At 36.4% G+C, this 27,367-nt stretch overlaps 1 protein-coding gene across 1 annotated transcript in view; it reads right to left on the bottom strand.

Annotated features, from left to right (window-relative positions):
- Positions 1 to 232: 232 nt before the first annotated feature.
- LOC104076400 (A-kinase anchor protein 7 isoform gamma-like) overlaps positions 233 to 27,367 on the bottom strand; it is a 28,083-nt gene continuing 948 nt past the window's right edge. Inside the window, exons 2-6 of the mRNA XM_009577252.1 lie at positions 26,521 to 26,666; positions 21,728 to 21,864; positions 16,269 to 16,429; positions 1,906 to 2,018; positions 233 to 274 (exon numbers count right to left, since the gene is read on the bottom strand). Coding sequence (XP_009575547.1) covers positions 233 to 274; positions 1,906 to 2,018; positions 16,269 to 16,429; positions 21,728 to 21,864; positions 26,521 to 26,666 — 599 coding nt within the window. The remainder of the gene's footprint in view (positions 275 to 1,905; positions 2,019 to 16,268; positions 16,430 to 21,727; positions 21,865 to 26,520; positions 26,667 to 27,367) is intronic.

Raw genomic sequence — 27,367 nt, 5'->3', positions numbered from 1 at the left:
ATTTCAAAAATGCCTGTAGCTATATTAAAGGTTTGAAAAACAGATTTTTTTTTCCCCCAAAAGATAACTTTGGTGGAATTTAGATGTCATTATGAGGAGAGTGGCTTAACAGAGTATTGCTTCAAATAAGGAAACTTAATTTAAAAAAAATTAATATAGTTATAAAGCTATAGCTGTGAACTATACTCAACTACTTTAGTTCTATTCTTTTATATGCTTTCTCATGTAATCTTCATCCACTCCCCCTTTCTTGTTTTTCATACTGTTGTATGATCTGAAAATGCAATTAAACGTTATATTAAAACGTACTATAAAATAGTTATTCCTTTTATGTTTCGTGTTTTTATTCATTGTTTTCAGTAAATGCATGAAACTATCTCACTAAATGCACAGACACAATGAAACAAAAAATGATAGTAAAGACCGATGCTTATGCCTGACAGTGGATTGACAAATTCCTGATACAATAATTTACAGATTTTTAATACATAGTATCTTTCTATACAGTGTATCTTTAGAATACCATATGCATTATCCAGCATTATGGAGGACTAAGGAAGATGATTTGGAATGACATTGACCTGGTTCTGTCAGCAGCAGTGAATATCAGAACACAGAAAGTATGCATCCTGGCTAATAGTTCATGCAAGGTAGATAAATGTAAACAAAACAAACAACCAGCCAAAAAAACAACCAAAAAACAGAATGGCAAAAACCTCACCCGGATTGTCTCAGATGTTTTAACCAAACAGTTAAATTACTGAACAGCTGATACTGTAGAAGAGCTGTGGATTTTTAAAATGACTGTTTTAAAAAACAACTGTTAATACAAGCAAAAGCTTATGTGAGCTTACAAATTTAATAGCTATCATATACCACCTACAACCTGTGGACAAGCCCTTATTTCTGTTTCAGAGTGAGTATGTGTGCCCTTTAAGTTTCTTGACATATCTCAAATCTCACTGCCTTCTTCCAATTGATTTCACAATACTACTTAATTAAAATATGCACCTTCAGCATTTTTAGAGTTATTTCTAATGAAACTTTAAAATATTTTTCTTTAATGCTTACTCTTAGGGAAAAAAATCTACTTAAAATATTTATGTTACATACTTTAATTCTTATTTAAAAATTTTTTTTCTGAAAATTGTTAAAGGATATGATATAACATATGAAAATGTTAAAGGATCACGTAAAACATTCTATACAATGTCAGCAAAAAAATTTTATGGAGATATACCTTACGTTAAATAATACAATATTACTGTTAAATCGTATGAAATAAAAAAGACTAGATATATTAATATTGCTTCTATATATTTATCATCACAGTTATAACCTACTTTTATGTATTTGTGTATTTTGTCAAAAAAGCTAATAAATAGGAAACAAGTAAGTGCCTGCAAGAGAGAATATAAAAGATCTGTTTCATCGCTACTCTGAAATTCATCAAAGCATATTCAATAGAGGGAACTGACAGTCTGCATATTATGCATAATCCAAATACAAATTCCACTGTTTGCTTATTTTCTCTTATACAGTAACAAAACAAAACTATCCAAACAAACTGCATGCATATAATCTACATCCTAATAATAATTCTGTAATTTTGCATAAGTACTTTCATCCTTTGGTCTTGCATAGTTTCACAAAAGAAAATAGACCTTGATATTACTGTACTGAGAATATCAAGAGTGGTAACTTAAAGTACAGTACAGGACTAGTGTTTATATGGTAGAAGTACTAATTATTTTTTCTAAAAAAAAAAAATCAGTATTTTCAAGTCTTACCCCTTTAGCTGGTTACAAAGTAGGAAGTATGATGCTATAGCATAAGCAACTCCTTTGTTCATTTCCACATTAAACTTTCTAGATTGCTGCTGAGCTATGTGAAATGTGAGCTCACCTGCTTACGTAGCTGTGTTGATTTTGACAACTTCATGAAGGTCAGATGTGGTTTAAAAGCTCTTTCTTCTCCTGCCAAGATGCCCTTTTCTTGAAATATCTTCTTCATAGTCTCTGAGTGGGCAGAAAAATGTAGAGGTACAAATGTATTACATGATAGAACGCTTAAAAATGTGCTTTCTACTGTAGTGTGAGTCAACAGCTGCCCCACATGGAAAAAACAAAATGATGAGCACTAAAAGGCAGAGAGATTTCTAGTTAACTTAAAAGGTACATATTATTTCATGTGAAAATAGTCTTATATTTGCAGTTAATATGGGTCACAAATTTAGCTTTACTAAAATAATCGCAATTAGAAAGGTGTCCATGCTGTCTGTTTTTGCTATCAAAATAGGAACTTGACATTAGAACTGTTCAGGAGTTACTCTCACTGGAAGCGTTTTGAAAATTTCAGGAAAACTCCAGGAAAACTCTGACTATGTACCAGAATTGTCTCTCTTCAAAAACACTGTTCTGTGGTGAGTTCTATTATCTGTATTTGGGTAATCTCCCACTCAGACCAAAGGAAATCTGAAATTGAAAGCTGTAAGTTCTGGCACTGGATTTACATGGCAGAATTAAAGAACATATCAGGTATGCTGACGACTTCTGTTTGTTTTTTTAAGCTTCACTGTTGCTTTCCAAGCTAATTCCTATTTTTAATGTATACTTTTATCTGTCTACAGCCCAGGCCAAAGCAACTCTACTACACTGACCTAGTTTACTATTTCCCAATTTATCTGCTCAATGTAATGTTTCATTTCTTCAAAATAAATTTCAGTATAACTTTTGAATTATGTTTCGTATTTCTTTTAGCTGAAATACTTTAAATGAAAAGTTTCTGTTGTAATTTTGAAAAAACGTTTAGATAAAATTGATAAAACCTGTGGCAAAAAAAAATACCAGTAAGTAGAATATTTCTATTACTGAAAAACAGAAAAACTGCAGTATCTTTTTTTTTTCCTTTGCAAATACAACTTCCAATTTTTCACTAGCTGTAGGTCTAGCTGACTCATGCTATCCTTGAATTAAAATCAAAATGGGGGGGGGAGGAGGGAATCAGTCCTATCACATGAATTTAATCAACCCTTACCATAACGATGTATTTGCATTTAAGTGTATTATTTTTTGTTTGACAGTTCAGCTGTAACAGAAAGATCCAGTGCTTTATTCTCCCACCTGGAAGAAAATGCATTACACTGGGCAGAGAATAGCACAGCTGGCTGAAAAAAATAGGGAAGGCTCAAGGAAGAGGAACATAGGCATATAAAACTGGCTAGCATAAGTCTTCCAGTGCACATTCCTGTAACATGTCATTCCAGAGTCCTTACTCTTACTGATTTTTGTTTTCTATAGTAACTATTTAAGTGAGCTACTTTGAAATCACACTTAAGAAGAGATTTTACAAGTTTGTGCTTTACTTTGCAACAGAAAAGTTCTAGAAGCTCAGAGTATTCACCTGGGACCTGGAGATCAAAATTCACTTCTCTTTCTCTGCTGCATATGATTTATAACCTTAGGCTCCACAGTCTATGCAACTAAAGTTGGGATTTTGAAAGAAGCCAAGGAAATCAAAGACCCAAATGCCATCTCTTAAACAGGCCCACTTGAAAATTCTCTTTCAGCCTTCACTCCCCACTTACAAGATGCTGATGCATTTTACAAAAAAGAATTAGCCCAACCTTTTATTCTAACTCACAGGATGCTAGAAGGACAACCGGATTAAAATTTGTGAAGCTTTTACACAATGGTAGTAGGGGTCATATTACTATGGCAGATGCTGAAAATAACCTTCCAGAATGGTTGAGGTTGAAAGGGACCTCCGGAAGTCATCTGGTCCAACCTCCCTGCTCAAGCAGGGCCACCTAGAGCCGGTTGCCCAGTTGCCCAGGACTATGTCTGGATGAGTTTTGCATATCTCCAAGAATGGAGACCCCACAACCTCCCTGGGCAACCTGTGCCAGTGCTCGATCACCCTCACGGTAGAAAAGCGTTTCCTGATGTTCAGAGGGACCCTCCTGTGTTTCAGTTTGTGCCCATTCCCTCTCTCTCCCCCCGACCCATGTATGTATATATGTATATACAAGCATAACTGCTATATAGATCTATAGATCTATGTATCTAGATCTATAGGTCTACTATATAGCTATAGCTGTGTATCTATACACAAGTACAGCTTACCCATTTGTATTATTTTAAATTGTGTCTGAGGGAAACATTTCTAAATATGCACTGAATCCCCACTAAGCTATTGTGCAGCTGTGCACACAAATGCTGCTGAATAACAGATTAACGTATCAAAACAGAAGACTACAAATAAATGTTTGCTGCTTCTTCAAACTGAGATATGGAAGTTCAAATTAAGTCATTTAGTTATGGTGTGCATGTATTTCCACGCATCCAACGGCCTGCTTATTTTCTGATATTAGTAAGCTAATAAAATGTTACATTTATTTGAAACTGAAATTATCTGTAATAAAGCCATTTTCTGGTTCCTTTGTTTGGTTCTCTGAACTGCATCATTTGGAGACTCATTGACTTTGATGTTCCAGCAAAGGGTTAGTCTTATCAAAACCAGGTTTACGCTACCCTGTGATATTCTGACTCAGTCTTGTGGATTGTGTCTACCCTAAAAGCTCAAAGTCTTTCTCGCATCATGTCTTAGGCCAAGCCATGTCTTCCCTGCCACTCTGTGATTAAGATCTGTGCTGGTGAAGATTTGTACCTCTAAGGGTGTCCCCCTAACTCCAGTAAGAGCTTAGTGTCAAACCAGTGGTTTGCCAACATGCATCTGATCACAGGATTTTAAGCCCAATGTTTTCAACAGGGTAGACTGATCATATGGCACCCTAAATATGTATTACAGTGGGACAGTAGGGCACCTACACTTTACACTGCTGAACAGCAACCACATGGGCTGTGTGTCTCCATTTTGTGCTAAATAGCTTTGTTCAGTATTTGCTTCTATTTATCTTTCTAAATTCATCTTGTTTTCATACTTGGCAATTCTAATCAAGAAAAAACATAATGGAAAACTGGGCCAGAGGAAAGAAAGCATAACTTCAGAGAGAGATTGCAGTTTTAAATTGAATAGATTTACATGTGTGTATGTGTGTGTGTCCACACATGTTCTCATGGTGATCAGACTTCTCACACAGCTTTGTCATGGCATAGACTGTTATTAAGTATCACAGGTTCAAGAGATTGGCCACACTTGCTGGTACTACAGATAGCTACAGATAGCCCCAGTTTTGCAGTATTTGACGCTTAAGGACAGTATGACATTTTACTAGTTAAGGTGACTTATGAACATAATTAGCACAATGTTTCCTTCTTCAAAGATAAAGAAAATAGAAAGAAATCTGAGTAGATGGAGGGGAAAAAAAAGAAACAAAGGCAAATGTTTTCCTGAGAGCACAGGAAGGTTAAAAGATAATGTAATGCTATTAATAACCATGCAGCTCTTTGAAGAAGTGCCCACAAGAAGAGTTTTAAAAGAAATGGGGAAGGAAGCATGGATGCTGTGGGCAAGAGAAAATTCCAGGCTTATGGGACAGCATGAAAGTGGATTTGAAGACTGAGCAAATACACAAAGGTTAAAGTTTATGATGCGGATTGCCTGAACGGAAAGAAATTAGAGGCAAGTGACAAGAATGGTAGACAGACAAAGCCCATGGGTCTTAACAAATGAGGATCTGCCATCTTTCCCCCAGATATCAACATTACTAGCTAGATTGAAAAATCAAACAAGATCTGTGTTTTCCTTTATTAGAATCATAGAATAGTTTAGATTGGAAGGGACTTTTAAAAGTCATCTAGTCCAACCCCCCTGCAGTGAGCAGGGACATCTTCAACTCGATCAGGTTGCTCAGAGCCCCGTCCAACCTGACCTTGAATGTTTCCAGGAATAGGGCATCTACCACCACTCTGGGCAACCTGTGCCAGTGTTTCACCACTCTCATCGTAGAACATTTCTTCCTTATATCTAGCCTAAACCTACCCTCTTTTAGTTTAAAACCATTCCCCCTTGTCCTGTCACAACAGGCCCTGCTAAAAAGTTTGTCCCCATCTTTCTTATAAGCCCCCTTTAAGTACTGAAAGGCTGCAATAAGCCTTCTCTTCTCCAGGCTGAATAACCCCAAATTTCTCAGCCTTTCCTCACAGGAGAGGTGTTCCATCCCTCTGATCATTTTTGTGGCTGAAAAATGTCGGCCAGTCTCAGGGTGACCAATGTTTGCAGCTTCAAAGTATACCCTAGAAAAGTTAAGGCTATTTTTACAAGCTCAATGACTTCCTGGAACAAATTTTTGGATAGCTTTCAGACCGTCTTTCATGCAATTTGAAGTACTCCGCAATACCATTTTGTACCTTATTTTTATAATGTAAAAATTACTGAATGTCATCTGCCTCTCTTACATTGGATGTGGCTGAATCCATTAGACAACTGTTTCCCCATAATTAGACTTGAAATGTGATAAATAAGGTATGAAACTTACTCAGAACTGCTATATACTGGAAAGGCTCAAAAATTCAACAGCTAGATCAATACAGAATGATTCACAGAAAAATTGCACATTGAGCCATACTCCGTAATACAAATGGCCATCCTCTTTTCCAAGACTTCATTAGATATGGAAGACTGCTGCGTATGTACATTTTCTTCCACTCTATTAATTTCTGCTTGTCTTTAAACCATGTTCCCTCAATTAAAAGATTTAGAATTTAGAAACGGTATTCTGTCTCTTTATTGAAAAATTTTTTAATTTACGCTTGGAGCTGAAGAAAAGCTAAGCCTAGATAACTTACAGTTATAGCTATCATGTTAAGTCATGTTAAAATTTTTAAGTTCTTAGTTGTTTTTTAAGAGTATTCTGTTGGCTATCGGTTAGCAGAAGTTTGAGTTTTACAAAGAAACTCTTCTGGTCATCCTTCCTTTCCTAATAGCACCGAGCATAATGCACTTGCAAAGCCTTACAAGGCCCAATTTCCAAGGCAACGAAAAACTTGAAGCCATCTATTTCAGATGCTACTATTTATCACAACCTTAACTATATGTCACCAGTGGTGAGCACCACTAATTTAAAAAAATTATTTTAGGTATTACGTTATGCTTGGAATATATAATCACAGCTGCATCAAGCACCAAACTCTCTACCATCCTACCATTAAGACCATTATAAACGATGGTATCAGCCTGAGGAGTGTCCCTGACTGCTGCCTGACAAAAACTACTGACTCATGAACACCTCAGCAATCCCCAGTCTCTGATGAAAAAAAATGGTGGCTAAACCAGGGTCAGTCACTACCTCATGTGCTGGTGATTTTTATCTCCAGGATGTGAGAAAAGGAAAGCCCTTGCTTGTCATCTCTCCTTATGAAAAGTGGCTATTCTTCCTCCCCATCAGTTTCTCTGCAAATAGTCAGCTTTACACTGTGCCAAAAGGTAAACGAGAGTCAAGCCAATTTCCCAATGGTTCTTCCACTGCTAATTGGTTATGTTATTACTTTGGCTTTTCTACAGTGAGTTGTAACTGTACCATACCACTATGATGTATCAGTGAGCTATATGGTTATTTCAGTATCAGCAGTATGCACAGGTTGTTCTGTTTCTCTCCATCGCCATACATGTATATAGAAGAAAGATGTGCTCATTCATAAAGTAGGATCCAAGGAGCAGCTGGACCAAACAATCCACACTTTGTGCACAGATGCCAATATGTAAGGTAAGCCTTACAAAACAATTATAATGTGAAGGCTTGAAGTGCTAGACTGAAATAGAAACTTAGGTAGGACTTCCTGATGAAATCGGTTCTTTTACTGGCTTTAATCCATTCCAATACTTCCTAAAAGTTTGTCACAATCACAAAAAGAAGTGGGTGAGAATACCTTCTTTTAAACCACAAAAACCATATCTTATTGCTTCATTTTAATGAGGTATTTATCAGAGTTATTGTTATTCAGTGTTTGGCAGCACAATATGAAGAAGAATGTAAATGAAAATCTAAAAGCATTTGCTGTCCTTACTTTCAGAGAACCATACTTTACATCTTTAGCATTAAGGAACAGATGTGGAGATCACTAATGGGCGTTTTAGAGGAACGAAGGCAATGAACATAGTGAACAGCACGTCCAGTTTCATTAAATAATACAGCAGTGCTTAGTGGCCTTTAACCACATCATCGTATGTGTTCTGTACAGAGGGATGTTAACAATCAAAAACATCTCATAATAAACCATCAAGGAGAAATTAAATGGCAGATTCAGAGCCAGACATGCACATGGTTAGTTTGTTTTATATATTTCACATACACAATTACAGTGAGAATAAAAACCATAATAAACATCAAGGTGCAAAGATAAAATACTATAACAAACTGAAGATATTTCAATCTCCCCACTAATTGAATAAATTCTTTGCAACAATTTAAAACTTTACTTCCAGTCCCAGCTGACTACACAACAGCAAATTAGAGATTACCTGGTCTGTAAATGCCAAAACCCTCCCGTAAGATTTACTGTCTCCTTGCCTTACAAACAGATCCTCTACTTATTCCTGCTACTTCCTTTCTATTGAACCCTTATTCTTCCCCTTGTATCTGCCCTTTACGTACCTTGCTGAAAATGCCATTATACAGCCAAATCACATTTTTCTTAGCAAATTAAAGATTTTTTCCATTCTTTCTGACTCCTTACACGCAGTTGATCAAAATTAAGACCCTGCGTGAAGAGTAGTAGAGTGCAATACAGCGCTCCAAAGCCAGACCCCTATCCCAGCCTACTGCTCTTGCATATCTACTTTAGCTTCTTCTAGTTGTCATGTGACACACAAAAAAGGTGAGCTAAGAGATTTGGCAATAGCACAGCATTTAATATTCCCATGCAATAAATGTTGAGCTCCAGAGCAAACTGTATTTAATAACTATTACCTGTTGGAAGCACAAACTCATAAAACTAACTGGTGTTACACTAGGTCTTAATAGTAACTGTTTATTTTCACTAAAACGTTTGCCCCTATTTTCAGCATTTGTCTACTCCAGGGGCCTAAAACAAAGAAAACTGTCATGTAGCGCAAAGCTGAATTAGAAAAGGTTGCATGCAGAAAACTACATGAGCAACGCTCAGGTCTATTGGAATCAGTCCTTGATGTAAGTACGTACTATCAGCAGGTAGGTGTCTTGGCTCTTGTAATGAAATCAGCAAAAAAATTGTTGGATTTTTTTTCTGATGGTTATATTCATCACATAATACAGCATATATGTATTTGCTGACATAGATCATTATATTCTTGAGACAGCAGAACACTACCACTTTCAACTTTAGAGCATGCTTCTCTTCTTGAGCCAAGTTCCTACACATCCCAGTAAAGTTCTGCTACACACATTAGCAGGAACTATAACTAACGGCACATGGACTAGAAGAAAATCGAACATGTCACAGCAGTACATTTTCAATGCAACTGTTATGGATTTGGACTAGCAGCTTTTTGTTCACTTTGTACAAATCATTTGTTTTAATGGGAAATTACAAGAGTTTTGAGTTCTCAATTTTTCCATCATGTAAAATGACTGAAGAATAACTGACAAGAGGCAAAATTCATTTATCTTAGCTTCAGCCATCTGGAACTATAATGAACTAAATTAACTGAATTAAGCTATTTCTCTAGACTCTCTGAAGTCAGGGCAATGTAACTCACCCTAAAATAGATGCTAAATACACGGTTTCATAACCTTTAAAGAAGCTCATAAACGACCATCCTTGCCAAAACAGACTGTTCCTCTTCAGTCCCATACCTGCCACTGCTCCCATCTTCTGTGCTGACAGTCATGTAGCTATACAGTAAACTGCACTTGCAAACTGAATAAAATGAGTTGGCAAAGGTAAAAACATTAATTTAACCACAGCTGAATTCACCATGTGGCTGCACAAATCCCCAGCAAAACAAAAGGGGACAGACTGCTTTGGTATGGTGGCAATGCCAGCTTATGCTTGAGTAAAGCTGTAATGTACCTAGAGAAGAAGATGGGCAGTATGAGTCGCTTTCCACTTCTCTCTCTCTAGTATGGACTGTTAGGAAAAATCAACTTAGTGAGTGTCCTGGTTTTGGCTGGGATAGAGTTAAATTTCCTCCTAGTGCTGTCTTTTGGATTTAGTATGAGAAGAATGTTGATAACACACTGATGTTTTCAGTTGTTGCTAAGTACTCTGCTAGTCAAGGACATTCAACTTAAGAAAAAAAACAAAACAAAACAAAACAAGCATTGGGAGGGAGCACAGCCAGGACAGCTAGCCCAGATGGCCAACGGGGTATTCCATACCATGTGACGTCATGCTAAGTATATGAATGGTAGGTGTGATCCAGGAAGTACCGATCGCTACTTGGTTATCGGTCAGCGCAGGTGGTGAGCAATTGCATTGTGCATCACTCATTTTGTATATTCTATCATTATCACTATTATTTTTCCTTTTCTGTTCTATTAAACTGTCTTTATCTCAACCCACGAGTTTTTCTCAGTCCTACCCTTCCGATTCTCTCCCTGTCCCACAGGGATGGGGGGCAGTAAGCAAGCGGCTGCGTGGTATTTGGCTGCCTGCCAGGTTAAACCACGACAGTGAGATTAGACTAAATGTCATTTTTAGAGAACTGAAGTTAAAGGAAATTACTAGTTAGATGTACTACATGTCTATCTAGTGCAGTCCTAACTGTATGAAGTATTGAACCCAACAAATCAACCTTTCTTAAAAACAAAGGACCAAAAGCAAATGAAACAGTTATCTGCATAAACAGAAGACTAACTTTTTTGTTCATGAAATACAAGCTCCCTCTGATGGTCAGACCATAACGTGCATCATTCATCCATAAAACCAAAATCTGCAAATCCTCCGGGTAAAAAACAGGATTCACGTATTCACTTTTATCAGCTTCAAACAGCATTTACAACATAATTATCAAAATGAAAATTGAAGCCAAAAAATTCATTACCTTTTCCAAATTCACTTAGTACTTCCAATATTCTGTAGTGTAGCAAAGCACATGAAATGAAGAGTTTTTTAAAAATCACTGTAAGTGTATACGTTGCTTTTAGCTCAGGATTTCTAAAAAGACTTGGACAGAGTGATTAAAATACTCCTCAAATTTCTGTCATAACAGTTTAGCACTATTCTTGGTAGATAACTATATGATACTAATGTCTTTTAATGGATTGTTGGGGAAATAACTAGCAAATCACAACAAACAGATGATCCATATTAGCTCTGCTTTTCCTGAACTTTTGTCTCTGGCAAACTTACATTTACATTGGCATTAGCAGACATACACTTACCATTATAATGCTCTACCACATTCAGACGTTATTGGTATCAAACAAATTTCCATATAATTTATGGAACTAAATGGGCTCTTACAAGAAGCTAATTTAACTTCATATATTTTCTATTGTTTGTGTTATCAATATTTCTCCTTCAACATCCATGTAGAACACAAAATAACATATGAAGTCAAAATTAGAGCGTAGAAGAAACCAAACATAATCTTGAAATAGCAAACCAATAATTCTGTAATAAACTAAACTTAGGTCTTGCCAAAAATCAAACCAGCTACGGAAGTGATCTCTCTTTACTGTTCCATGGACAACAACAGAATGATTAACATCCTGCAGGCAATACTGTATTTTTTTTTTTTCTTTCTCTCAGCTTCAGTTTTAAAATTGCAGTTTCCTAGGGACACAATTTATATCACAGGCAAGCTGTACTAGGAGCCAGAATAAACTTGTGACAGTTAATTTCTGTCAAACATATATAACCTCACAGCAGTATATATGAAGAGCTGATAGCAATCTTCACACAGATCCTGACAATAGCAGCCCAGCAGAAAAGAGTTTCCAATATTTTATCTTGCAGCTGTCTCTCTAAAATTGTGTGTTCAGGATACTATCCACAGAGCAGAAATACTAGGCATAATTTTGACATACAGCCTGTTTTGAATTAATATATGAAATGTATTACAGAAAATAAACTCAATTGCACATTTCTGCTAATATGATTCTTTACATTAGAAGGTATATTTATCATGTCAAGCACAGCCAGAAAGTACTACACGGTCTTTTCCTCAAAATGCAACACCTTCAGTAGGAGGTTTGGCCCTTACAGGACTGTCTGCTAATGTTTTGTAAGAACTGCATGCAAACTAAACTGTGTTGCAATTAACTCTGTAAGTGTACTCTTACATTAAAGGAATTATACATGTGATATGCTTGGGGAGGTGGGGGAATCCTAACGACTCTCTTGTTTACCTCATCAGTTCTGAAGAGTTCACATGGATTCTTTTGTTTAATATTATTTCACATTCCAAATGGCACCGCCCTGAAGGACATCTGTGTAATAAGAAATTATCTATTTTTATCAGGTTACTTATATTAAATTCTTTGCGATTTAATCTAATGAAGACATACATAGAAACTATTTAGCGTATTCATTTTCTTCCTACTCATACCTGGCCTTTCCACTAATTTAAGATGTAACTAAGCTAACTTTTGAAACACGCTTGTATAATCTTCAGTGTTACATAATTACAGACCTAAAAACTTTTTTTCTGGCACAAGCATCAATACAAAAACTGAATTTGCTTTCATGAATTATAGGTTACCCATTATGAAATAATATTAGCACTTCCAAGAAGGCACAAAAAGTTACTCTGAAATCAGCAACAATTCAGAAGTTATAGTTATGACAGTCTTGTGACAGTCTTATGACATAAGAAATGTTAAGTTAGCATATCCTGAAGTCATACCCATTAAACATCAGTCATTTTACCATTTTCTTCTGGTAACGGTCAGCTCCCTATCCTGTTTCAGAACTAAATCCAGACGAAACAAACATCACTCTGTAAGTCTAGAGACTGAACGACAGGCCTAAGGCCAAGAAATGATCCATTCGGTTGGCAAAAGTAAGCACTGAAATAAGAAACATTTTTACTAAACAGCAGTGTTAACTGAAAATAATAATATACAGTTGCAGTTCTAATATAACAAAGAATGCTCACCAGTGAGTGTCAGTAGTTGTGCTTTACAAAGAAAACATAGGTTTGCTTGTTTGCTAAATTTGACTGAGTCTGTCTACTAAGAAGGACCGTCAAACTGAAAAACAAAGGTCGAAATTTGATTTCATCTTTTACTCGTCTAATTCTGATCAAAATCTGATTCACCAGTCTAAGATGTTGTGGTGGGTTGACCCTGGCTGGACACCAGGTGCCCACCAAGCCGCTCTATCACTCCCCTCCTCAGCTGGACAGGGGAGAGAAAATATAACAAAAGGCTTGTGGGTTGAGATAAGGACAGGGAGATCACTCAGCAATTACCGTCATGGGCAAAACAGACTCGACTTGGGGAAAATTAATTTAATTTATTACCAATCAAATCAGAGTAGGGTAATGAGAAATAAAACTAAATCTTAAAACACCTTCCCTCCACCCCTCCTTTCTTCACAGGCTAAACTTCACTCCCAGTTTTCTCCACCTCCTCCCCCCCGAACGGCGCAGGGGGACAGGGAATGGGTTGTGGTCAGTTCATCACACATTGCCTCTGCCGCTCCTTCCTCCTCAGGGGGAGGACTCCTCACACTCTTCCCCTGCTCCAGTGTGGGGTCCCTCCCACAGGAGACAGTTCTCCAGGAACTTCTTCAACATAAGTCCTTCCCATGGGCTGCAGTTCTTCACGAACTGCTCCAGCGTGGGTTCTTTCCGTGGGGTGCAGTCCTAAAGCAACAGACTGCTCCAGCATGGGTCCCCCACAGGGTCACAAGTCCTGCCAGCAAACCTGCTCCAGTGTGGGCTCCTCTCTCCACAGGTCCACAGGTCCTCCCAGGAGCCTGCTCCAGTGCAGGCTTCCCACGGGGTCACAGCCTCCTTCGGGCATCCACTTGCTCCTGCGTGGGGTCCTCCACAGGCTTGCTGGTGGATATCTGCTCCACTGTGGACCTCCATGGGCTGCAGGGAGACAGCCTGCCTCACCATGGTCTTCACCACAGGCTGCAGGGGATCTCTTCCCTGGCACCTGGAGCACCTCCTCCCCCTCCTTCTTCACTGACCGTGGTGTCTGCAGAGTTGTTTCCCTCGCACGTTTTCACTCCTCTCTCCAGCTGCTGTTTTTGCACAGCATTTTTTTTCCCCTTCTTAAATATGTCATCCCAGAGGCACTTCCACCGTCGTGGATTGGCTCGGCCTTGGCCAGCGGCAGGTACATCTTGGAGCCGGCTGGCATTGGCTCTACCAGACACAGGGGAAGCTTCTAGCAGCTTCTCACAGAAGCAACCCCTGTAGCCCCCCAGCTACCAAAACCTTTCCACGCAAACCCAATCCAGATGTGTAGAAAATCACTCACACAAACTCCTTTATTTCCTATAGTTAAAAGGTATTTGGTTCTCCACGTCTAGCAACTTCAATTATTTTGGAGTTCTTAATAATTAACTATAAACTTCTCAAAATCAAAAGTTATTGTCACTAACAGAAACCATTTATCTCCTTTCACAAGAGGTATTGAAAGGGAACACAGTTTATGAATTATCTCACTGTTTCTAAAACAGCATACATACAATATTCTGTCACCTTTAAAAGAAATCTAAAGACAAACTCAAAGACAAGGATGAGGAAGCATATCATCCAAAGGACTGAAGAAATACTTAGTAGATTCAATCTTTGAAATAATTATGGGACTATTTGACAACCGAAGCCTCTCTGGAACTTTAAGTACTGTCAATTTCTACCATACTAAATATTAGAAATACTTCTCTATCGAGCACTGCTTAAAATAATAAAGCATTGCCCAATAACAGTATAAGCAATTGGGTAAGCTGGAAAACTCAGTCTTCTATTCAACCTTTGTTTAAAATGTAAGTTAAAAAATACTAAACATTTTCTAAAGGCACTTCACAAATTAAACTAATGAATTGCTAGAGAAAACACTGTATTAATAAAGGCTTCTTCCATTTTTTCTCTGTACTGGACTGCAAAGAGGTAGCGTGACAGCAGCAGTCTTTGCTACTCTGCAAAATGTCCTATATGGGCTATTGCACTATTAAAAAATGGTGTGACCTCACATTCCTCAGAGCACAAAAGATAATTCATCAATACTGAAAAACTCTTTGAAAGAGTCTTTCCAAGGAATAGTTGGAATTGCCAGGATAGTTTAAAGGACGCCAACGAATTACAGACAGTACTGTTCTCTGAGAATTTTTATTTAATATCTGTAAACAACATAGTTTAAGTATAGACTCACAGACAGATAAAAAACTCCACTCTACCTTGTTTTGGTCTAGGTAGTGACTGCTGTTTCTCAGCTGATATTTACATTGCTTTTAATTTATATATTCCTACTGACTTGAACTGTATCTTTGGATGCATTTTATTTGACTGGCAAAGGCAGTGGCCTAGCTCCACTGTTAAGACAGAACTGAGAGTTTCGCTCTTGATGAGAACATGTGGGTGCACATGCATAGTAGCATGTACCTGCCACATCTTCCAGTAACTTCCTAATTGCTAAAGGAAGGCAATTAACATTGAACAAACCACAGACTGGTTCCACAGCTGCTCCAAAAAAAATTTCAGGCTAAAGCAGCATGGAATCCCACTCCATTCCTCTGGCAGATAAGTTATGTCCTTCTCCTGAATTCCCCTTATCCTCCAGGAATGTAGAGGAAGTCCAGATTTTACTTTATACATAAATGGAAGTGTATGTATAAAGTACATTATATATACATATACACGTGTGTGTGTGTGTATGCACTTACACATGTGGGAGTGGTAAGTTACAGTTAATTCACTGAGATTTAAGAGTGATATGTATAACATACAGGAAACACAAAACTTAAAGACTCCCCAGACCACAGAAGAAGAAAGAATGTCACTGTCTCTCAGTGCTCTACTCAGCATGAACACAAAGGAGAGAACTATGTGATTTTGCAAGTCAGGTAAGATGCATCAAAGATACAGTTCTTAAAGTCAGTAAATATGAATATACAAATTGAAAGGGGTATAAATATCAGCTGAGAAACAGCAGACAGTACTTGGACCAAAACAAGGTAGAATGGAATCTTTATATCCATCTACAAACCTGCACTACATTTTTTACCCATAGTAAATAAAAAGATATCAGAGAACAGTACTGTCTGTAATTCATTAATATCCTTTTGAACTATGCTGGGAAATTCATCATTTGCAGTAATTAAAGGTAAATTAATGTTGACTAAATTAGCACCAACTTATCTTTGTGCTCCACTCTCATCTAGGTTGTCAAAAAGTCTTTAAAGCACTTAAACTAGATTGACAAGTTGTACCTGCTATTTCTGTAAGTATAGTTGCATGATCATTTTCTGCCAACTTCACAAATCCAACTTCATTTTTGAAGTGATCAATTCCTTGAAAAGACAAATCCACGGTTTTTCCTTTCAGGAGATCTTCTACAAAATCCTTGCTGTCTGAAAGAGCACCAACTGCTCTGTCAAGAGGAAAGAAAATATCTATGTGAAAGTCAAATATATTAATACTGTTTACATTGCTATTAATCATTCTGTCCAAAAATCTCACAAAACTTTATTAGTATCAATTTATTATCTACTCAGGTACTTTTGCACTACTTCCTATCAATGCAGTCAGTATTATTATTACCATTTTATAAAGGTAAACTGGTTCATACACCCTGCTGTAAAACCAGAGAAATAATAAGGCAGACCTAGCAGCAGGTGTAATTCCTCAAAAGAGTTTATCTCAGTCCTCCAGGTGACTAGATATTAAGATGATAGTGTCTCTATTACTCTGTGCATCCCATTTAAAAAAGGTGCTTACTCAGAAGCATTTGGTTTTCCATTCTTAAATTAATTCATTTTTTTCATCTCCTGATAATTCAACTGAACACTCTAAAATTCTGATTCATTCAAAGTGACTCCAGAGTGTTACTTAATATTATAAACAGAGGTTAGTGACATTATATATATATGTAATGATAAAATTATATGGAAATTACTATTAAGTTCATTGAGAACTGTTATTAAAAGAAGTACTATCTAAATTGATGCTTATTTTCAAGAGGTAAGTAGCATGCACACATAATCTACATGTAACTTAAGAAACAGGAGCAAACCTGGTAATCTTTTAATAACCATTTTAATTAGCCATATTATGTGCATGCCCGATTACATGAAATATTTGTTTTGACCTGCACTTGAAGTGATTCACATGCTAAACAAAAACTATATAAACATTCTTAGTGTCTTCTAAAAGATCTCTCACTTGCTCACAGTTTTTAACTCTATTCAAGTAAACCGAATTTAAACTTTTCACTAAACCGACACTGACTTTATAAACGCTAGGTGGCAGTGACAGGTTAAAAACTCTCAAGAGAGCTTATTTTACTTCTTCTGTCCTAGCTGGATGAAAGCCATCACCATGATTTCTAAAGTAGGCTAAACTATATTCTTTAAGTCTGTACAATTACAAACAACTCTACAGGTTTCCATTGTGTTTAATAAGATGGACTCTTGATGAGAGCTATGCCTTTAATTGAAACATGGGCCAGATTAAGAAAGACGTTAAGGTTGATTACATGACAAAATACCCTTGATTGATATAGTCCTCCTGTGTGTTTTTTTATAGGACTTTAATCTACAACCTAGAAGTACTTTAGGTCCTATATAACCACTTTAAACAACAGTGCCATTACTTGTTGGCAAAGATATTTTTCTTTAAGCATAGTCTCTGCCACTTACCTACCCTTTCATCATCATTAGACACGCCTGTTCCTATGTCTTCTGTATGTGCTATACTTCAAGACCTTTCAAAAACACCATCTAATACTGATTATACCTGTCAGATTACTTCACAGGTAATCATGTGTAGATTTATTTACCCACGTGAACCTGAAAATTGTTCCAAAACAAGTACAGATATTTCAAATACACTGTGTCAAAGACTGCAGCGGGCTTTCAAGTAGTAGAATCATGCACATACCTAAAACCCATCTCTGGATTTTTTGCATCTGAGAACTGGTACACAGAGAGTCATGGAAAGCTCTGTTCCCCAGATGAACAATGATTTATATTTCCATACTGTAGGGTGTGCCGCAGAACTCACTGACCAGCTCAATTCTACCTGATGAGGTCTATGAAAGGTCAATTCAAACAATGTAGTGTGTTTTCCGTTTAGCACTGTGTCACTGAAGATTTAGTTCTACTTTTTCTTTTATATATAAGCTTGTAAACACTAAAATACTTAGCAAAATAGTTGTCATCTCACTCTAGCATATTTTGTATTTTCATATTCTATCAATCACCTTACAATGTCTAACAATTGCTTTGTAAGAATAACGCACAAGGACAAACATTTCCACTGAAGTCAATAGCAACAAACACAACAGTGGTATTTTCTTGTTATTCCATACCAAATGGATTTGGTTTTTACGATGCCAAATAGTAGTTACACTCAGTGCAACTAACCCACAGGGATAACAAAAAAGTTTACAACCATTTTGCTCCAAAGTGGAGAAAGGAAATAAAAAAAAAAAAATTAAGCAGCATATTCTAAGTGAATACAAACTAGGATTATAGAAGCAGTGCCTGTTTTTTTTTTATATTGTTGTAGTATAAATATTATAGCATTTAAAATTGATGTAGTTTCTTTTTAGAAATTTCTGAATTGTTAATTTTCATTACTTGTTAGAAAAAGCAACCTTGCAAAAAAAGCGAAACTGAATCCTTTCAGCTTTCATATTTAAAATGAAAAGGTTAGATTCACAGCGTCTTTGACAAGTAACAAGCAAGAAGAACTTGATACTAGTCTGACAATGAAGGCATTTACTGCAAAGGCAGGCATCCTGATTTCTAGTACCTGATCCCATGACTATGTATACAATTAGCATGGACTAGAACTCCTTTGCTTGAAGGGAGGGCTGTCATGACTCTTGCTTGCTTGCTTGCTTTATAGTTTTTAAAATCTCACATTTATGATTTCACATAATCCTACAAAAAGAGATGTAAAGTGCATTCATGAAGGCTAGATCATGGCCAATCAGTTAGGAAATTCGCATGGGAATTGCAGGTCTGGATTCCCTTAGAAAGAGCAGCCTAGAATACAGATCTTCCATTTTCAGGGTGAAAGCTGTATGTACTAAAATACCGTACAAAGGGCTTTGTGCTGAATTGAATGTTATGTTTAGTACATTCTTATCACGCGTTTTGACTTCAAATAGCATTCAACACATTTCATTTCTGTATAGACAGAGGCACTATTGTGCAAACACGGTAGAAAAACTGTAGATATCTAAGAAACTTAATGGATCCAAACCTAAGGATCTATGAACTCTCAGATGCCCAGTTGACTAGCTGCACTTTGTTTGAGGGATTATTCTCACCCTATGTTACACACAGGCTCTTTTGCCAACCTGGATCTTGGTTTCTTTCCATTAACCTGGTATCAAAAATTGGTGAAGCAAAGAAAGGAAAATTCAACTTTTTATTCTTCAAGTTCTCCCAAAAGATTAAACAGAAAACATCAGTTATGGAGGGGAAAAAAAAAAAAAAAAAAGAATCCCATATAATAGAAAATGCAATCTAGAATACCTGAGGATAGCTGAGCTAGATACCTGTAGGAGGCATCTGGCCAGGGAAGGGGTGAATCACTGGGGAAGCTGCTGCTGACTAGAGGACAGCTCCTGGGTGCCTGGACTGTGGAGTTCTGCTGGGAGAGGCAGAGAAGAACTCCGTAAGTAAGTGCTTGGGTGGCAGTCGGACAGTGAGAGCTGAGAAGGAGCTCAAGGAGTAGCCGAAGATACCCAATTTGGGAATATTTCTTTTGATACACAGTTTAGGACTCTAAAAATATTCATGAGGAGGCATACTTGCCTTTGAGACATCCTCTCACATTCCCTTTTTAAAAAGTTCATATTTCAAACCCTTTTAAAAAAATCTTGTGCACACAGTCGGTGGTTATTCTCACCGATTTTCAGGTGCTACCAGTTTGCTCATCAACCAGGGCAGGAGGAAGCTAGTGTGTCTACTCCAGGACACAAAAGGCATATGGAGAGGAGAGGGAGTCCAGCAGATCTAGATCCTTTGCTTTCCTTTCTATTCTCTGTTCCTGGCTATCTGTTCCTCTCCCTTTAGATCAGACTGTTGGAGACGAGGATGCTGACAGACTTGCATCCTCACAGGAGAGATAAGACTGTAGAGGCCTCAAGGATATAGCACTCAAGGCAAAAAGTGTGAAAAACAAGCAAGGCAATTCATTTAGATATACTGTTATCTCATTATTTTTAGGTGTGTTAAAATGTTTTTAGCCAAAATACTTCCACTTATTAGAAGCATACTCTTTGACTACCAAACGGTTCCTACATTCCATCTTGGATTCTTGCTTTCTTAGGAGCAATCTGCACTTTAACAAGCAAACCTTCTGGGGGAAAAATTATTCAACACACATTTATTAGACACATTATTTTGTAACTGTATTACCATAACCAAAGCAATGTCTCACTGCACTTACTCATTATTTGATCTAGATAATTCAGTACATGGACCGCATGCCTGCTACCACTGCAAAGAAAACCAGGAAGATAGATATATATGACAGAGGGCCCCTGAAAGAACTCATTTGGGGGAGATGAAACCGTGAGGCTTCTCTTTCACGGAATTATAAGGATCTGATGAATTTTAATTCATTAGCAATTCACTACAAAATTGACACATAAGCAATGGAGGATTCCCAGATGCTCATATAATGCCAATACGCCATTTATCAGCATTTTACATAATACTCTCTTACAGTTACCAAAGCGTTTGCAATCTCAATTCTGCAATTACAACGTGCAAATAGAGACATCACATACGCAGGCCATTGGGCACCACATCTAAATAGAAACTATCAAGAAAGTCTGTGTAAAGCAGGACTATAAAATGCAATGTATGTTTTCATTTCAAGTCAAAATTACAGCTAGACACACAAATTATTATTATGAACATTCATAAATTACAGCTGTATAGATAGACCTAAAAGTCTGAACATCTTCCTATTAACCACTGAACTTGTACATTAAAGTAGGCTTGTCAGATAGCAGTACATGTGGTAAACAGTAAAAAACACCAAAGAACTGCATTTTTATAAAGCAAGTAGTCGCATCTAACACTTAGACATGACGTCATTGTATAATACATACGCCTTTCCACAACTTTTCTACCTTTTATGTGATCAAAAAAATCAGCTATATCATTGAAGCAACATAAAAATTATACTTTTGATAAGGCCTAATAGCCACCTCTCTTTTAGTGGACTTAAATTTTGAGTATAATAAATTCATTTAGGGACAAAAAAACGCCCTATAACTGCATGAGGCATTAGCTTGGAGCTAAGGTTTACTTTATTAGTCTTTCAGTGACAATTACTAATTTGGCTTATAACATTTGCTAAGCTATGAAATTCTGAAAATTCCCCTGTTAATCTGTTCATTGTCCCCTATATCAAAACATTGTTTTAAAATAATTACTTTAGCAAACGTAAGATTTGTGCATGCAAGTTCAGCACACAGTATGAAAAATGCAAGGGAAAAAAGCATACTTTGTTCAGAGCTCATGACATACCGTAAGTTATAAAAATGGCTAATGTTAAGATTAGCATTTTAAGAACAACATGAATTAAATGTTCAGTAACCCCAGTAATTTAGGGCTGACAAAAGATAAGCATCAGTTACCCCTTCTAGTCTTTTTATGAGCAAAAATACTTGTATACACTTAATTTAACACCAAATACCTACATGCTAATTTCTTCTTCATTGGATAAATGCATCACAAACATAGTGACATGCAACGAGCCAGAGTGAACCATTGCTTTGGAAAGCCTTTGATCCTTTTGTCTTATTGCATCTTGGACAGCCTGAATACTGCCAGTGATCTGGGAAGAAAGACAGACACAGAAACAACAGTTAGCCATTACAATTACTGTATCCCATCATGCAAGCGAACAAGAAAGCATACACACTGAAATCAAACGTTTATGTAAAAACCATTCTAGCAGAAGAAAGTTTTATCCTCTGACAAAGCTGTGCTAATTGACCCAAGTAAACTCAAAGTGGGTATGAATGGAGTGATTAATAAATCACTGGACACTCCCCATCACATCTTAATAGGAGTTTGCTTCCATAAGTATGATAAATTCCTGGACCAGATTAAGATCATCCAGTTTTACACTGCCAGTAATCCAAATAAAAGTCTTCTTCAAGGACTTTCTCTGCCCGCTTTGCTAAACTTGTATGTTGCTATGTGCAGACAAGTGTCTGGAAAAAGAGATCTTTGCAGGATTGGGCACATACAAAACAGGAATATTCAGTAAATAATTTGTAGAGATTTACAATTTACAATTCTAATTATACTGTCCAGTAGACAGATATAATTTATATACTCTCTTCAAACATATTTTAATGTTTCCAGACAACATGTATACAGTTTTAACTTCATCAGTCTTTTTCTTTAAAATTATTTGAATTACATTTTCTTCTTGAAAATTATTCGTATGGTTATACATGCTTTAAAAATTTTATCCAAAATGTTTACTGTGCTTGCCATTATGATAGTTGTATTGTAGTGATTTAACAAAAAAAAAAAAACAACCCACACCCACAAAAAAAACCCTGCAACAATTCTTGAATATGTTAGTGGAAATTAAATTGAATCCAATAACCTTGACCATCTGACAAAATGAGTTATTTCTTAAAGCATGATAAGCAAAGACATTACAGACAAATTAGCTTTGGTGTATAAAGTCTAAAAGAAGCATGTAGAAAACTCCAATGTAATTTTTTTATTTATTTGAAACTCAGTGGTGAATGCTTCACAAATATACTGTACATATTGACTTTTATAACATAAGCACAAGTAGATCTTAGGTTAAAAAAAAAAAAGCCTTGATATATTTTGGTAGCTCTGTTAATCATAAGGAACACATAAGTTTCCTGAAAAAACACAATCCAATGGGATTGGTCAGTATTTTTCTGACCAAATTTCTTAAGATTAGTTATTAGTTTTGCCATGCAGGAGCTTTACCTAATGTGCTGTAGATATCTAGTAGTGCCATATAAAGAAAACCAAATATAAAGAGCTGAAAGGAACCAGCTCCAGGGAGGGTTGGGAGGAGGAAGGAAGGTAAAAGCCACTTGCCAGAAAAAGGTGATATGGCATCTACAAAACCACAAGTGTCTTAGCTAGTGTAGGACATATGAAGAAAATTGCACCAACATTGTGAACATAAATCATCTTGTAATAAGACCATCTTCCTTTTTATGTCAGAATTGATATTATCCTGGATAAATAACACTTTTATTGTCTCAGATGTAGGAGAAATTTAACTCACATTTAAGCAAAAAAATGGTAAACATAATCCCTGATAATTACAATGTATTTATTGACTGCATAATTATTTAAGTTTATAAACTAACGCAAATGCAGTTATCCCCGTACAGAAAAAAAAAACGCCCTCAAAAATGAAATCACATATGAAATATGAATTACAATTTTATTCCATTTCCAACTACTGCTTCTAAATTTAATTTGCACCTGAGAGCTGGCAAAGAAAAAAAAAAAAATGTAAGTGTACAAAGCCCTTCAGAATACAGAAGACAGGCGTGGAACTGTGTTATCATAGCAGTAAGACCATCCTAGCTCTGAAAAACACCAATGTTATTCAGCATTCAGATTAGCAGCTAATACCCCACATCCCCTTATCCATATAGTTTCCTTCAGTAGTACTTCCGAGTCCCTTCCTGCTCATGTCCTAAACTACCTCCAGCTCCCTCATACAGTTCAGTTCTGGCCTGGGCAAGAAGGAACACATGCTGTGGCTGATTTTGAGCTATAAGGGGTTGACTGGCTAACAAATATGCAGATACTCATTCGTCAGCTGGCAGGTAATTGCCACATTCACACTAGTCTTCAACACAAGCATGTTCTTTCAAGGCTCTCTCTTTTACGCAAGCACCAATTCCACAAAAATTGTAGGAAATTAGTACAAATGTCAATTTTTTTATTGCTGAACCCACCAGGAAAGTATGAAATGAGCTGCCTTTTTGATAAAGGCAAAATAGAAAGAAGACTGAGCATGTTCTCTCTGGCTAAGTGACAATATTCTACACAATCTACACTATTTGGAAAGCAGAAAAAAAGTTTTCAGAGAATTTCAGGAATTTATTTTTAATATTTCCCAGAAGTTATGTGATCAAAACGTAACACAATAGCTGTAGCATAGCTGTGCCATCACAGTGCATAATATAACTTCAGATTCATTCTGTTTTCTTCAATAAATCTAAAGTGTTAAATCTAATTAACAGTTGAGTGTGATGAATTTTAATTAAGTGAACCAGGATTCTTCCTACATCTCTTTAGGAGAGATGCATACACCACTGCATAAACAAAAAATTTAAATTGCTCTTTAACCTGCTATTTCACCTGCTATTTACATTATCTTACAGAGTTTTATGCTACATTTCAACTGCTATCATGCTGACTATTTCTTTTAACTTGAGATTTCTTAACTTAACTAAAAGAAATGTGTGAAGGCAGATCATATTCAACAATTCCCCCCTCACGTTATTTTAAAAAGTGCTCCAAAATAAGGCCTCAAATACTGATTCCAAGGTCACCTCTCCCATTACTTGGAATATGTTATTCCAAGTGTAATAAAATAACTTAGTTTTGCTTATTGCAAGGATACTACTAGTAAGTGAATATAAAGACTATAAGCTTTAAAGAATTAACAGATTAATTATAATTATAATCAAGACTGGAGGACCCTGAAAGACTAACCTACCAAGTGATAACACATCAGATGAAACATAAAAAAAAAAATACCAGAAAAGGATACAATGAAAATCATCCATTTAACTATTTTTGCACAAGTAATAACGCAAAGTTCAATATAAATTCAAAATTAATGGAACACCACATTTTATTTCTGAAGATTCGAAACATAATTGAAATGAAAACAAGGAAACTGTTTCATTTCCAAGAGGAACAGTTCGTTAAATGTTCCAGAAATATCCCTTATTACAAAATGGTTCTCTGTGTAAAGCTTAAAATACTACACAAAATATAAAGAAAGAGTACTAATGCCTAAAACACTTCACTGGAATAAAATCAGATCAAAAAAAAGAAAGGTCTCTCATTACTAACTGAAATACTACCAGTAATTACCAGATTCCCTCTGGCTATCAAGAAACCAGGTGTCTTAAGTCTAAATTTTGGCTACTGTTGCCTATACAAATTCCAACGTGTATTTTCTACTTTCAGAACAACTCTACATCTAAGGCAAGTATAAACAAAACTTTCTAGCAAAGTCCTGGAATTCCCAAATGCTCTGAGATTTAATACAGTTGCCCCTTTACCTCTGTAAATGATATAAGACTAAATACATGACATATAAAAAAAAGCACGCCTAGTTAAGACTTTCCCACTCAACATACTAACAATCATGAGCAGGAATTCTCAATTATCAGATTATATAACCCCTACATTATTCTTGCACTTGTTAAATCATGGCACAGACAGGAAGAAAAGACATTTCAGAGTAAGACGGCACAAAAGATCTCCCACAATATTCGTGTCATGCTATCCTGGATCTTATAAAACCAGCCTCTGCAATCTCTTCTTCACATAGTACGTTTTGAAGAATCAAAAATTGCACTGTGATTTTCAAACCTACTTTGGTTTATTTTCATTTCAGATTCTCTTAATCTTTGACTTTCTCAGAGAAGTACGTATAGATGTAGGCTGAGTTAAAATTCACCTGAGATAGCTCCTGTTATTGAAAAAGAAACGTAGATTTGGAAATGGTGGTAAACTGTTGGGTTTAACTTTTTAAACATAATGCACCTACTTTCCTTGTTTGCAGACACAAAAGGTATCAAAGCCGTATCAAAGATATCCCATAGTATGTAAGAAATCATTCTCATTCACTGTCTAAATGAGGCAACACATGCTAACTGCAAGAAAATACATTTTCTTAAAGAGCTCTCTGCACTTCTTGAATCCATTTGAACAACATCTCACTAAAACAATAGGTTGTTTGAAATTTAAATAAGATGATTGATTTTACTGGAAAATGTTAAACTACAAACTGCCTAGTTAAAATAGCAACAGATCCAAATTTAAATTCCTATCTATAAGGAGAGCTAAAAATATTGCTAGGGATTTTCTTATTAAATTAAGTAAGAAAGTCTCTCTTCCTTATTCTAAGTGAATGACAAAATAAGCAATACTGGAACAATACAGAGGGGAAATGTTAGCCAGCTTCAGTCAAAATAATGTGAAATCTGTAAGACTGACAAACAGCATAAAAAGATAAGTATTTTTCCTCTAGTCTTTTCCAGATAAGCAATTTTATTCACAAAAATGTTACATAAAACAAAGTTACTCTTTGAATAGGCTGGTAACGTTCCTTTAAAAATACCTGAAAAAAATTATTTTGCTCAAGATCAAACACTGTTCTTCTTATAAAAACATGCAGCTGTTGAAGTAATTCTGGTTATACTAAATATAATAGTATAATAAAGAATATCACCTTTGGATTAGTAATTGGAAGAGAAATGAAATAATTCGGCTGATACTGTTTTTTCTTTTTCTTCTTTCTCTCACTGCCTTCTTCTATTTCCCTTTCAGTAGTCCTCTTTCTTTTCTTTTTTATATTTATTTCAGAGCTTGCATGCACTGAAGAGGAAAAAAAAATTACTTTCAGCATACAGACAAATCAAAACGAAGATATACTTAATATCATGCCAACAGGAGCTGGACTTCAGTCAACTGACTGGAGCATGTCTTCCCAGTCATTTGATCTGCCCATGCTCTGAACTGATTGGGATCCTACTCAAACCTGAATTAATGTAGTCACACAAGTGGAGCACCATACTTGAACTAACAGCCTACACCTCTAAGCAGGGCTTATAAACTACTAACATACAACATGCAGCTTCCAAACTACTGAGTTCCACTTAGCCAACTTACACTGCAGTGGAACAGGCCTGCAAATTGTCTATGCTTGAACGTCCATGTTTCAAAAATCCTATGCACGCTGCATTTTGAAATATAAAACAAGATAATACATAGGATTATTACAGGTTTTATTAGACCAGGACTGGCCAACCTATAGTTCAAGGACCAAACCCAGCCTAGAAGAAAATTTAATCCAAGCCAGATCTCTTCCTTTCCCAAAGACCCCTTCTAACATAGACAGCGAAAGAAAAGTGCATGTCCTGAATTCTTCCTTCGCACCATAAATTATTTTTCTCCCAGCTTATTTCCTCAAGACTTTGCAGACCCTCTCCCACCATGTGGCCTGATACATACCCATAAGCTGACCAGGCTACAGACATCCACTTAGAGGTCCAATTAGAGGTTGTCCTGGTTCCAGC

Source organism: Fulmarus glacialis, unplaced genomic scaffold, assembly GCF_000690835.1.
Source record: "Fulmarus glacialis isolate BGI_N327 unplaced genomic scaffold, ASM69083v1 scaffold2160, whole genome shotgun sequence".
In the NCBI taxonomy this organism is placed as follows: Eukaryota; Metazoa; Chordata; class Aves; order Procellariiformes; family Procellariidae; genus Fulmarus; species Fulmarus glacialis.
This window is presented reverse-complemented; position numbering and strand designations above follow the sequence as displayed.